The following is a 14,081-nucleotide window of genomic DNA, read 5'->3' on the forward strand; positions in this document are numbered from 1 at the left end:
AGTCTGAAATGCCATTTGCAGGTATCAGCAGATTACAGACTCAGTTGTTCCTAATCACATACTGGAAGTTAGCGGTCATGGCCTGTAAATCATAGAGACACCCCCCCCCCCCAATTCAATTTAACCATTTCCAAATATTAGCAACTCTGTATGATGTTAGGATTCAGCTAAAGCGGTCGCGGTACCCTAGCCAGCAACACTAAGACAAGCTGGAATCCTGAACTCACTAAAACCCCCCGATTGGTAAAAATAACCGGAGTTTCCGTGGGAACGACGCTGGGGGTTGGCCGGTGAGAGAACAAAGGCTGCGCGGCCCTATTAGGGTCCGCTGGGCCCGCTGGCCGCACTGGGGGCTGGGGTGGCGGCGGTGGTGCCTCCGGGTGGCTGGCTCCCCGGTACCCCACGCCGCGGCGGCGCTGGCGCACCTCTCCGGGCCGGTGCCCGGGCTGCTGCATAGGAGGGCGTCGGCGAGGCGGGAGGAGATAAAGGACGCGGGGACCGAGGCCGGGCCGCCGCCCTAGTGAGTGAGCTGGCAAGCGGCTTGTGAAACACGCCGCAGGCCGTCACCCAGCAGGACCGGGATCACGCGGCTCCCGGGGCCGGCCGAAGCCGCCGAGATAGAGCACGCGGGAGGGGAGGGGCGCCGGGGACAGAGGGCGACATCCCCTGCAGTTTCCCTCTCGTAGGGGCCGCCGTCGCCGTCAGGCCCCGCCCCCTGACGCTTATGTAATAGGGGCGCGCTGCCATTGGCCCGCGCGACCGGAAAGGGCGCAGGCGTGCGAGCAGGGGAGGGGCGCGGGAGGCGGCCGCAGCAGGAAGGCGCGTGGGCGGCGAGAGCAGGCGGGCGCTGGGGCGACTGGGAGAGTTGCGCGGCGTGCGCGGGCACGAGCGTAGTGGCCTCCCCCGAGGCTGAGGCGGCGGCGGGCGCGCGCGGCGGCGGCGGCGGCGGGTGCGAGGCGCGGGCTGTTGTGCTCTCCTCTTTCGCCTCCTTGGCGGGTGGAGGAGGCCGAAGCGGTGCTGGGCGCTCTCCCCGTTCCTCTCCCTGCGGCCACCTCCCCCGGCCCTCTCGCGCTGCGCGGTCTCTCCGACGCAAGACTGTCCCGGCCCGGGTGAGCGGCTGTGGGGGCGGCGCTGACGCCGCAGGACGTCCGGGAGCCGGGGTGGGGGCCTGGCGGCGGGGTCGCGGCGGGTCGCGAGGGGCCGCCGGCCTCCCCGCCTCCCAGGCGGCGGCCGGGCCCGTCTTGTCCCGGCGCGGGCCGCGGGCTGGAGGGAGAGCTCGGGCGCCTGCCAGGCCCTGCAGGTGGCCGGGTTGCAGGCCGCCGGCGGCCGTGGCGCGGAGCGGTAACCTTACCCCTTGGCGACAGCAGCTGGTCGGTTTCTCGAGGCCGGGGCTCCCCGCGGCCGAAGAGGCCGGGTTTGGGGCAGCCAGAGCCTCCGGGAGGCGCGTCTCGGGCCGGGGTCGGTGAGGAGTGGCGGGTAGGTGGGGGCTACGTGGCCGGACCGAGGAAGGGGCTCCCCGACGCGGGAGAGGCGGGCTGGGAAGGGAAGGTGGGCCGGGCTGCCGCTGGGGTTGGTCAAGTGTTGGGCGAAATAGATCTTACTCCCGGTGCTTTCCTCTTCCCTCCCCGAAAGGATGTAGTTAAAAGCTAGGGTCAGGATGTGGATCACTGCCTGGGCCTCCTCGTTTCAGATAGTTACGGAGAATGATCCTACTTCCTGAATCCCAAATCTTTTTTTACTCCGTTGTTTTTGGTTTTGAGAGGATCTTTGGAGGCAATACTTACTTGTTGCCTCCTGTAAGAGCTCTTCATTTTAGAACTCTATTCTTCTCCTTCCCTCTTTGCAGCTCTCTAAGCCACACGAAGAGTTACATTTAAAAAAACCTGCGTTTAAGGTGTTTGTAAATGACTTGTTGGCCCTCAGTTGTGTATAATCAAGAAGTGCTTAAGAGTTTGTAGAAAATTCGATTGGCCTGCGAGTAATCCCAGAGTTGAGCTGTCCAAAAGCAGGTGGCTTGTTCGTTTGCATTTCTGCTTTCAGAAAGGAAATCAATGCAGTGAGTTGTTAGAAGTTAGGGGCCTACCCCACGCGTTTAGACTGTTGATTCGATTTCCTTTACAGGGTTTTCGGTTTTAGAAATAAGAATAAGCTACCAGTCTTCACTTATTAAAGCTTTTATGGTTTTATTTGTTACTGTTAGATGGCAATGGAAAATGGGTTAAATCTATTGTGTAATGTTATATTTTAGGAGAAGCCCTAAATGGAAAAGTTAAAAATAATGTTGTGTATCTCATTACATTGTACAGATCACTGTAAGAAAATGGTATCAAAATAGTTAATATCTTGTAATTATCAAAGAAACTTCTGGAATTGGCATAAAATAGTTGAGGTTACCCACAAAATCATGTTAGCATGTGTAGCAGACATTGTGTAGAAGAGTTCAGATGCATGAGAGGACTGAAGTATTCTGACAGAAGGTACTAATAAAAAGATGTTATGAAATATTGGGATATGTAAAGATTGAATACCTATTATCATCCAAATGATACTTAAGTATTCAAATCTGTTTCTGTGGGACTAGGTTCCGCATGCTTGCCATACCATTTGTACTTAAATATACATTTAAAAAGAATCATAACATTTGACTTGGGATTAATAAAGATTTGGCTTTATGAAAACTAAAATGGTAATTTAATTTTCAAGGAGTAACACATCTGGTAATATTTACTATTATTTGGGAATAAACTAGGCTAGCATACTAAAAATTTTTATAGTTTGTTGGACTATTCAACTGACTTCTTAAAAAGGCATTGATCCTCTTGTATGTTTTATTTAACTTTCAATTTTGTGTTAAATACTAGTGGAGAATTTGCCCAGGCAGTGTATTTATTTTGTCAGTTTCCCTTTTTCTTTTTGGGAGAGGCCTGTGTGTTTGTATGAAATGCTTTGACTTTATATCCATTAACTAATTAGGGTTTTAGTCAGAAAAAAAAGCCAGCCCTGTTTTCTTGTAAAGGTGATCTAGTGCCAGTTTATGTTCATATCCCACAATGATTTAAAAGCTTAAAACTTAACTGCAGTGCTAGTCAAAGGTATATATAGGAATTGTACGTAGGACCCAATTTCAATATATTTAAAAAGCCTTTGGTGCCCATAGACTCCTTATGAGCAGTTTTAGTTCATGTTGTCTAATAGAAGACTTTATTTATATTTTTATTTTATTTTAATTCCAGTATAGTTAACATACAGTGTTGTATTAGTTTCAGGTATTCAATATAGTGATTCCACAGTTCTATACATGCTCAGTGCTCATCATGATAAGTCTTCTGTTTAATCCCCATCACCTATTTCACCCATCCCTCCACCCTTCTCCCCTCTGGGAATCATCAGTTCTCTATAGTTAAGAGTCTGTTGATTGATTTGAGAAGTCTTTAATTTTAATGAAGAAGTAGAAGTAACATTTTTCAGTAACAATTTTTAACCCATTTCGCTTCATTTAAGACTATTTGTAAAAAGTAAAAGTATCTCTACCTTTTTTACAAGGTTCATTCCCTCAACTGGAAACTGATTTAATTTTGTTTAATAATTTCCCCAGCAACGCTGCAAAGACCAATTTTTTAGGAGGATTTAGGATAGCACAGTAGTTTTTATGGAACCTGAAGTATTTAAGAGAACAGTTCCCATTGCTCTTAGGATTTCCTTCAGAAGCTTTAGATGACAGCCTTTATTTCTCTTAAAGTTGTAAAAGTCTTAATTCACAACAGTGAAAACCAGAAAGGGAAGGTACTTTGAAAAGTGATCAGGCAAATGCTTGGGTAAAGGCACTAAGCTTCTCTGGTAAATTTTTGAAGATTATGTATAGCAGGGTGCACAAATCTCAGATGTACAGCTCGATGAATTATCACAAGTGAGCACATTGTATAAGCATTACCCAGATCAAGATAGAGAACATATCACCACCCCATAGATCCCCCCTCCTGCCCTTTTCTCCCCAGTCAGTATCTCCTAGATTAGCTTTGCCTGTTTTAAATTTTATACAACCTATATTCTTTGTATCTGGTTTCTTTCTCTTAACATTGGATACAACCATGTTGTTACTTGTAACAGTAGTTCCTTTTTGAATGCAGTGTAGTATTCCATTGTATAAATACACCATAAGTTACATATCCATTTTACTAGGAACTGGCATTTGGGTTGTTTCCAGTTTTGGAAACCGGTGCTGTGAACTTTCTTGTACTGTTTGGATGTCTATGTACATTCGTATTTCTGTTAGATATATACTGAGAGTAAAATTGTTGGGTTATAGAGTAGATAACTACCAGTTTGCCACAGTGGTTGTATTAATTTATTCTCTACTAGCATTGTATGCAAGAATTTGAAAAGCCACACATTTTCATAGATCCCTCTATAAAATTTAAGTCTTCAACTCTGAGAGTGTTACCATACTTAGGTTACTCTGTGTTAATCACTCTAATGCCTCAAGTTCTGTTTTTAGATATGGCTCGTGGACAGCAGAAGATTCAGTCTCAGCAGAAAAATGCCAAAAAGCAAGCTGGACAAAAGAAGAAACAAGGACATGACCAAAAGGCTGCTGCCAAAGCTGCCTTAATATATACGTGCACTGTTTGTAGGGTAAGGGGAAGTAAAAGACTGTTTTCCTGTGGACAATTCTTTCCTTAGATATTGGTTTTATATAGGTTACAATTTTGCAACTATGGCAAAATAAATAGTAGATTGAAGAATTGGCTATTTTAGAGGTCTATATTCAGTTGTCTATTAAACAGATTTTTTTTTTTTTTTTTTTTCTGAATGGCTCCTATGGCCAGGCATAGTTCTCCAGGTATCTGGGAAAGGGAGTGAACAAAGCAAAGTCCCTTTCCTCATTTAGAATAAAGATGTCTTCAGGGCGGATACTGCACTTTGAACTTTGTAAGGAAATCAGATCTACATTTTTTTTCCTTTTTTTTTTTCTCTTTTTTAAAAGATTTTATTGACAGCAATCACAAGTAGGCAGAGAGGCAGGCTGAGAAAGAGGGGGACACAGGCTCCCTGCCGAGCAGAGAGCCTGATGCAGGGCTCGATCCCAGGACCCTGAGATCATGACCTGAGCCGAAGGCAGAGGCTTAACCCACTGAGCACCCAGGCGCCCCCAGATCTATATTTCTTAGTTTACAGCTACGCAGGATACAAGTGAAATATCTCTGGTTATGAGTTGACTTTTTTCTTCCCTAAATTCGTAGTGGGATGTCTGTAAAACTATATGGAGTATATTGACATTGAGAGCTTTTACTAGAATTAATGCCTGTTATTACATTTGAAGAATAGTCATAACTACCGTCAAGTGCTTATCAGGTATTTTACAGGTATGAGCCCATTAATCCACTTAACCACCCTATGAGATAAAGGACTTTTTATTCTCATTTTACAGAAGAAGAAACTGAGTCATGGGCATTAAATAACTTGTGCACAGTGATCTAGCTAGTACAAAGAAGAGCTGGGATCTGAACCCAGGCAGTCTCGTTCCAGAGCCCACCCTCCAGACCACTATACCACACTGCCTTTCAAAGAAGTTTTTCTTGGGGTGCCTGGGTGGCTCAGTCGGTTAAATGTCTGCCTTCTGCTCAGGTCATGATCTCCAGGTCCTTGGATTGAGCCCCGTGTCAGGCTCCCTGTTTAGCAGGGAGTCTGCTTCTCCTTCTGCGCCCCATACCCGACTTGTGCTTGCTCGCTCGCTCACTCATTCAATAAATAAAATCTTGAAAAAGTAAAAAGTTTTTCTTTAATTCAAAGTCAGAGTCTCTTTCTTGCTTTTTTTTGCTTAAGCTTAGCACCCTTAAAGTTAGTGACTGGAAGTCCCAAAAGAAAAAATACATAGGTTGATCAAATACTATGCTTACAGACACCATATGTATAATGTATTTTTTCCCAAAGCCTTATACCTGGGTACGGTTGTGGGAAGGGCTCTCAGTAAAACATGATTCCAAGAGTAAAGTTCATCGTCTGAAGGCATTACTGATGAAGTAGAAGTTCCTGACTACATAAAAATTCTCATTAAGAGAGGAAATCTATTACGTTAAATGCCTTGTTCATACTAAGCTTTGATATACTCAAAATAATGAATCCGAGCAACTTTAGATTCTGTTTGGAAAGAGGCAGGGTAAATGTAAATTTCATTAAATTACTGATGAATAAATACTTTGACGTAAAAGTACTAGCCGTTCACCTATTTAAAAACTCAAAACAGCAAAAACTTTTTTTTTTCATGTTTTGTTTAATCAAATGGGCTAAAGTAAATAATTGAAGGTCCTTGCCTAGGGAAGTTGGTATAGGTAGCATTTGAGAACTGAAGTACTAGTACTAGGTTAAAACAGGTCTTGTGCAAATTACACTCTAGGTTTTAGTTTCCTTATCCTGTGAAATGAGAGAGGATAGTAGGAACTAATTTAAGATTACTGTAGGAAGGTTCTGAGAATTGAGGTAACCTGTTTAGCATAACATTTTAAGTAAAGTTACCTGTTTGCTGTTAATCAGACAAGCAGAATACTTCATTCTGTGTGACCCACCCTTTCTTCATATGTGAAATACTGTGATACATTAGGAATCTCTTTGTTACAAGGTCCTTTTTCATATGCCAGCCACTGGTTGCAGGAACTTAAAAAGTGTTTTGAGATAATTGTCTATCATAAGCAGGTTCAGGATTTGAAAAGTTAACACATTTTTTATTTCATGAAATTCAAGTTCTTTTTTTTCCTCCGTATTTTTAATTAGACACAAATGCCAGACCCTAAGACCTTCAAGCAGCACTTTGAAAGCAAGCATCCTAAGACTCCACTTCCTCCAGAATTGGCTGATGTTCAGGCATAAAGTTGTTTACAGGTAATTGACCTTTTGTGTTTTCCTTCGTTAATGTCAAGGTTGTAACAGAGCAAAATTATCTTCTCTGACTGTGAAATTAATGTGTACTTTCCAGCTGAGATTTTATTCCTTCCCCTTTTAAGTTAATGTTTATTTTTACAATTGTTAAAAGCCCATTTTCCAAACCAGTTTGATCTTCCCACTGCTTTTGAAACACCCAAGTTTAAACTGTAGCCCAAAATGGGGAGATGATGCGATGCTGGCCAACTGTGGTGCAAGAATGGAAGAGACTTACCAGCTTAAAGAAAATAACTATTACAAAGGCATTTGAGGGTCTTGCTCCCTAGAAATGATGCAGAACAATGTTCCTGAGTGCTTTGGGGCAGGTATTTTACTTCTGGTGTCTAACAGAGCTTAGTGCATTAGGACACCTGGCAAATAGAAGCATATAGTGTGTAAACTTGAGAGTTGCTTGAAAATAATCTGTGTGTTTGGTTTTGTGTTCTTTGTTTTCTCTAAGGTTGTGATGGTGTGAGATAATTATTTCTTTTCATAGTAAATTCATCAAAGATTTGTTTATAAAATCATTGATAGATGTGTCAGACTAACTTGATACCTTTGCATGTGGTGCATTTTTCTTAGACATTTGAAATGCATATAAGTTGTATTTGTGCAACTCACTACATTCACTACATATTTCATTTATGTTTTATAGGTGAATTCATGACACCTTTGACTCTTCTACTGTCTCAGATCTTAGGTAACAAACCTGCAGCTGCTTTTCTAACAAACTGTTGATCAGCAAAAATAAAGGGGCTACAGAAACACTCATTTTTATGCTGTTCCCTTTTGGGCTTCATGCAAAGACAATTCTGTGTAAATGTACAGTTGACTCTGATTTGGAAATCTGAAAATCAGTCCATCCTTGTTATAAAAAATTTTTTTACAATTGTAATTATATTGATGTTCATATTGTGTAAAATAACTCATTTAATAAAGTAGTACTTTGATTTTACAACATCACAGGATAAATGGTTCTAGAAATTCTGTTCTAACTTTCCACATTATTTGCCTTATGAAAATCTAATGGATTTGTCAGCTAGAATTGCAGGCACAGTTCTTATCTCCCTCTCTCAGCTCAGTGGCAGGTTCATTAGCTAAACTAGAACAGACCCATTCACACAGTTTTATTGGCAGCTGTTGATCTAGGTGAAGAATGACTTACCTGCTGCCTTAGTATATACCATCATGTGTCATTTATTCCTCTGTTTTCCTGTGTTTGAGGTTGGAATATTTCAACTTGCCACATGACCACAGCTGCCATCCAGGAATACCCTGTAGATGACTGATAAATTGCTAATGCGTTGGATTTTCAGTGAGCCCTTCTGAAAGATGAGGCTCTGAAGTATATGCCGTGATGAAATCAGTAGGGCTGTTATTGAATACAAAATATGATGGATCGTATGTGAACTGGTAAAGCTCTGTCTTCTATAAATTATACCAGATTCTTTCAAAATTCTTCAAGTTCATTAATTGGAAATTAAAACTCAATTTTTGAAGGATTTTTTGGAAGTTATTAATGTTTTAGCCAGTTTTTTAAACGGTTTTTCATTAACAGGAAGATTGGAATGACTTGCTGCTGGGTTAATTCCCAGAACCACCTCCCTCCTTTCCTTTGTAAGTGAATAGTTGATTTTAGGAGTTTACTTTGTGCTGGTGCCTAAAATCAAAGACTGTACAGTATGACTTCTGTCTGAACTAGAAAAGGATTAAAATGTAGGCCAATCTCCACATTCTTTTTGGCTTTGAGGATGGGGAAATGGGTTAGTAAAGATAGGTGAGGTAAATCCTACCTAGTTAAGGAAGACTAATTTCAGGGTCCTTCTAATTTGCTTTTGTCAACTATTAACTTTACTCGTGAAACTGCTTTAACTCTGTTTAAATTCTGAAGTTCATATAATAGGAAGAACACTCAACTATTAACTGGTAATTGCTTAGAGGCACAGATCTGCCTCTGGATTACAAAATGCATTCCCTCTCTCCGCTGTAATTCATCACTGCATTTGTTTTGTAGCTGTGCATATTCTGCCCACCTTGTTTGACTTCACTGTAAGTTTCAAGTAAGATATTTACAAGGAAAAGCTTCAGTGGCGATAGTTTCTTAGCAACTTCTATTACATTCTTACTTCAAAATAGCTTTTTATTCATGTGTTTAATTTCCTAAATTTCAGATTGAATATCTGTTACCTCCTAATATGTTGCTACCAGAACATGAGAATTTGCCTGATTGCTTGTGGGTATTATTAAAGTTCTGGTTAACATTACAATTTAAAGATTTTTAAAAGCGCTTTGACCATATGTATGTTTACATTTAGTAACAAGTCATTTAAAAATCATTCACAATTTTTTTTTTGTTTTTTTGTTTGTTTGTTTTCCTTTTTGCTGACTGTAATTCAGAATAAAAGCTTTTTGTTCTGGTATCTAACCCTTTTTTATAAGCAGCTGAAGACACCATATATAACTTTATATCTCAGTCATAGGAAAATAGCTGCATTGGTCTTGCTTAAGACATTAATTCTCATACTTCATGTAAGGATTATTAGTACAATCCCTTTTTGTGATGTTTGAATTAAATTTGCTCTAAGGGAAAACTACAATTCTTAAGCATCCTCATTATTAAATTTGAAGATTCTTTAACAGATCACAGCAAAATTCATTATAAAACTGTTATGGTGTCTTCAAAGACTTTATAAAATCTGAGACACTGAGAGAGAATTGGTCCATTTGTATTCTGTATTTCCATTATTTGCCAAAAGAAATGGGGTCAAGATTACATTTGTTTCCATTCTACTTCCTATGGATCTATATCCCCATGTTTAACTGACACATTGGGGGTTCAGTTGTGTGCTGTAATGTCTTATTAAAGAAGATATTAAAGAAAACTAAACTAGTCTAATTTCTTCTACATTTTAGGAGATTTTTATATTGCCTCTTCCCATTTTTTTTTTAAATTCCTCAACTCAGAATTGTCTCTTGAGTATAGAATTCAGTTGTTTAAAGGCAGCAAGAGATTTTTCATTTCTCATTGTTTTTCCTGCAGTTGGTCTATTTTAGGTGTACAGAATAGTTAAGAATGAAAGGGAAAAGGTTGTCATTCTGAGACCTTTCTGTAGTGTAAGTTGTAGGAAGGGGGAAGTAATTGCTTGTTAATGCAAAAATAACACTAAAATGAAAAATACTTAGGTCAGTAAACTGAAGGAGATAACTCTTTGGTTTTATATTAAAGCTACTGCATAGCTAGTTAATCACATCATAATTCAAATCTGAGATAATGTAGCATGAGTACCGTAGAATTGGCCAACATTATTATTTTAGCCAGAAGACTTGTTTTTCATTTTTATTAGTAGGTGGAGTAGACAGCATATGTTTAAAAATGTAGTTAATATCAAGGCCTTTTTCTATAATACAGTGATAGTCACACTCCAAACTGTCACTGAAATACTATATTTAAACTACTGAATCTGAATTACTTTATTTGTGCTTGACTTTTCATTTTGGGGAGCTTTTGGTTTGGTTTGATTTTGGTCAGACACATAACTTTTTCAGGTATATAGAAATGAAGATCAGCACTAGGGGGTTGTGATTACTATGACTTTACAGTCTGAAATCTTTCAGGCTAGCCAAATTTTATCTGTTGTAAATGTTTAAGAAAAATCTTTAGCTCTTTCTATGATTTAATAAAACATCTATATACTTTATTGAGAAAATAGATGTTTTATTAATAAAAATTCAGCCTTTTTGGGTTACTATATTGAACTGAAAATTAAATGTCCTCTTATTTTTTTTTATGTAATCATTTGAGAGAGAGAGAGAGCGTGAGAGCCAGTGCGCGGGGTGGGGGTTAGTGGGAGGGGCAGAGGGAGGGAACTTTAAGCAGGCTCCATGCCCAGCACAGAGCTCAGAGCCAGACTCAAGTCTCACCACCCTGAGATCATGACCTGAGCCAAAATCAAGAGTCCGATGCTTAATCAGTTGAGCCACCCAGGTGCCCAAAAATGTCTTCTATTTTAAATGCTCTTTGGGTAAGTTGTTTACTGAGTTACCGTCTTTTTGGAGTTTTTTTGTTTGTTTTCTAGTTTCGTTTTTATCTTTAACAGCCATTCTGTAGCCCCAATTTTTTGTACTTGGTGTGGCTCCAAATTCAAAATCTGCACATATGGAGCCAGACTTCAGTCATTTATTTGTATCCATATGGGCATATCTACAATGTAAAGTGATTATGTTAAAATCCTACTACTTTCTAATCATTGTTTATGTATACACCATTATTGTTTCTATACATGTTATCATTAATAGCTTAGATTTTTGTAGACTTAGATAAAGTACCTCACTTTATCAGTGTCTTCTGTCTTGTAAAATTCTGAATGTGACTTGCATTTTGGATCTATATTATTAAAATTTTAATTAGTAGGAAGTAGGCCAACACAGTATTTCTTCTATAACTGTGTAACTGTTTTTCAAAATTAGGTCTTTAGTTAGGGTGACCATACATCCTGGTTTGCCAAAGACAGTCTTGGTTCAAATATTGATTTAGTATTAAATATCAGACTTAAACTAGATACTAAGGTGTTTCATTATAAATCTTAATATTGCCTCCTTTTACTCAATACATGTCAACCAGCTCATAGGTCACTTTTGTCAACCGGGGTGCTTTTTTAAAATGTACGTTTTTTTTTTTTAAAGCCCTGTGGTACCTAGAAATTCTTACTCCTAAATGGAAACATGTGATACTGGCAAGGTTTGCCTTTTAAAGGCCTTTTACTATTTTTATTTAAGGTTTTTTTTCCCCCCCCTTACTGAGACTTAAATATCTGGTCAGATGAACTAGATTCCAAAACCTTGAAATGCCTTTATTCACAGGCATTCCTATAAATTTAATACTGTTTGTACTAAGTTCAGACTTTTATTTCCTGATTATCATTTCACCCAAAGGACTTACTGGAATTGGCCAGTTGGGATTAAAGGTCCTGCCTCTTACTTAGTACAAAATACTTACACTGAGGAAGGGAGGGAGATGTGCAGCCCCGACTGAGGGTTAGACCTCCTCTGGGCTAAAAGCAGTGAACACTTAGGACAAATCTTGTGATTTTGATACAGGGTGCTTCCACATATTTGATCTGGATCTCTGCAATTTTCTTTCTTTATAAACTCTTTAATTTAGTTTTGTTTTTTAAGATTCTCTTTATTTTGAGAAAGAGCACAAGCAGGGGAAGGGGCAAAGGGAGAGAAGTAGACTTGCTACTACCCAGGGAGCCCCACGTGGGGCCCATCCCAGGAATCTGGGATCATGACCTGAGCTGAAGGCAGATGTGTAGCCTACTGAGCCACCCATGTGCCTCTAAACTCTTAATTTTTGAGTACTTCTGGATCTACAGAGAAGTTAAAAAGGTGTAGTATAAGATTCGGCTTGCCCTCCTGTTCTAATCTTATATTATTGTGGTGTGTTTATCACAACTAAGAAACGAGCTGTGGTATATTATCATTTCTATTACCATTATGGGTTTGTCTATTAATGTCCCCCCCCCCCCCCCAGTTCCAAGGCCCAGTCCAGAATGCCACACTGTATTTAGTTGTCATTTCTTCTTGGTCTTTTGTGGTCTTTGGGGGCTTCTCAGTCTTCTCCTTGTTTTTCATGACCTTGACAGTCCTGAGTATGTGAAGGTATGTTGTGTAATGTCCCCTAGCTTGGATTTGGTTTTCTTCTCAGGACTACATTAGGGTGCCAGGTTTTAGTGAAGAGCACAGGTGATACACCCTTCTCATTGAATCCTTGGGGTAAATGATCCCCACATGACATCGCAGGTGATGTTACCCTTCATCACTTGGTTAAGGTGCTGTCTGCTGTGTTTCTTCGCTGGAAAGCTATAATTTTTTCCTTTGCATATGTTGATTTTTCAAAGTTCAGCCCTTCACTTAAGGTGAGTGGGGCTTTAGCTCCACCTCCTGGAAGGGAGAGTACCTATGTATATTACTTGGAATTGGTCCATATGGAAGATTTGTTCTCCCTGGTGCTCATCCATATGAACTCTTAATTCAGTATTATTTATTTTGTTTTTCAAATTATTTCAACTTTGGCTATTGGGAGTGCTTTCAGATTGGCACTTCTATCCCTTTGCTATGCCCCCTCCTTTTTTTGAGCATCTCCTTACTTGTGTTGCAAGAAGCTCCATGTCCATCTTGTATTTTCCCTCAATCCTCAAATGAGCCATTTCTCCTGATTTCTTTTATTGGAGAATGGTATTTAAAAACCAAGATCTGGCCATTAGGTATGACGTTTGCTGCTTTTTTTAATTTCAATTTTTTTTTTTTTTTAAGAAATGTTAACCTTTTTTTCCACTATTAGCTATTAATTATTTAAGGGTTGTAGGGAAGAAGAGTATCCTTATCCCAAGTCTTTAGGGGCTGAGCTCCCTGTACATCATTAATGAAGCACTGTCTTTTTCTTTCTTTTCTTTTCTTCTTTTACATGCGAAGTTGCTTTATGAGCTGTAAAACATTATATAGAAGTAATTCATTATTATGAAAGAAACATAATAAAGTCCTTTATCTTCAGAAATTAAAACTCATTTTAGGAAATAGCACATTTATTTACACAGTTTCAGACTATATGTTGAAGTATTTGGCGTGTTTTATAAACAAAAACTTCTACAGGAACATACAGAAGGGAGATGACTTGTGGGTTAGAGAGGTTGGTCTGTGCCTGGAAGATGGGGAGTCAGCTGGGGAGGAGTAGGGGTGTATAGGAGAATCCCATTGAGGGTGGCTGAGTGAGCAAAAGCTCAATGAAGCACATAAAGTTTCTTTGAGAGAAAGTGAGTAGGCCAGCCAGAGCGTAAGGCTTGTGAAAGAGCCTTTGAGACCCTGGATGAGAATGGGGAGCAATTATTAGAATGGAACCAGATTGTGTAATGTGTGCACACTGCAATAACCAGTTCAAATTATTGCCAATATTTTCAGGACACTTTCAGGGTTTGGGGCAGGAAAATGACATGGTGGTAGGAAGATAAATAATTACTAGTGAAATAATCTCGTTGGTCTTTTTTTAAAAGAAATGCTTATTTTTTTTTTTAAAGATTTTATTTATTGGACAGAGAGATCACAAGTAGGCAGAGAGGCAGGCACAGAGAGGGGGAAGTACGCTCCCTGCTGAGCAGAGAGCCCGATAT

At 40.0% G+C, this 14,081-nt stretch overlaps 1 protein-coding gene across 4 annotated transcripts; it reads left to right on the top strand.

Annotated features, from left to right (window-relative positions):
- The first annotated feature begins 404 nt into the window (after positions 1–404).
- ZNF706 (zinc finger protein 706) lies at positions 405–7,875 on the top strand. Of its 4 annotated transcripts, none has more exons than XM_059165903.1 (4): positions 405–520; positions 4,496–4,632; positions 6,769–6,876; positions 7,571–7,875. In XM_059165903.1, exons 2-3 carry the CDS (start codon positions 4,498–4,500, stop codon positions 6,862–6,864), a joined length of 231 nt encoding a protein of 76 aa, XP_059021886.1. In that variant the 5' UTR covers positions 405–520; positions 4,496–4,497; the 3' UTR covers positions 6,865–6,876; positions 7,571–7,875. The 4 variants fall into 4 exon arrangements, with proteins under 4 accessions (XP_059021886.1, XP_059021884.1, XP_059021885.1 ...); XM_059165901.1 differs by lacking the exon at positions 405–520 and adding an exon at positions 975–1,109; XM_059165902.1 differs by lacking the exon at positions 405–520 and adding an exon at positions 1,336–1,476.
- The last annotated feature ends 6,206 nt before the right edge of the window (positions 7,876–14,081 follow it).

The sequence above is a fragment of the Mustela lutreola genome, chromosome 3 (genome assembly GCF_030435805.1).
Source record: "Mustela lutreola isolate mMusLut2 chromosome 3, mMusLut2.pri, whole genome shotgun sequence".
In the NCBI taxonomy this organism is placed as follows: domain Eukaryota; kingdom Metazoa; phylum Chordata; class Mammalia; order Carnivora; family Mustelidae; genus Mustela; species Mustela lutreola.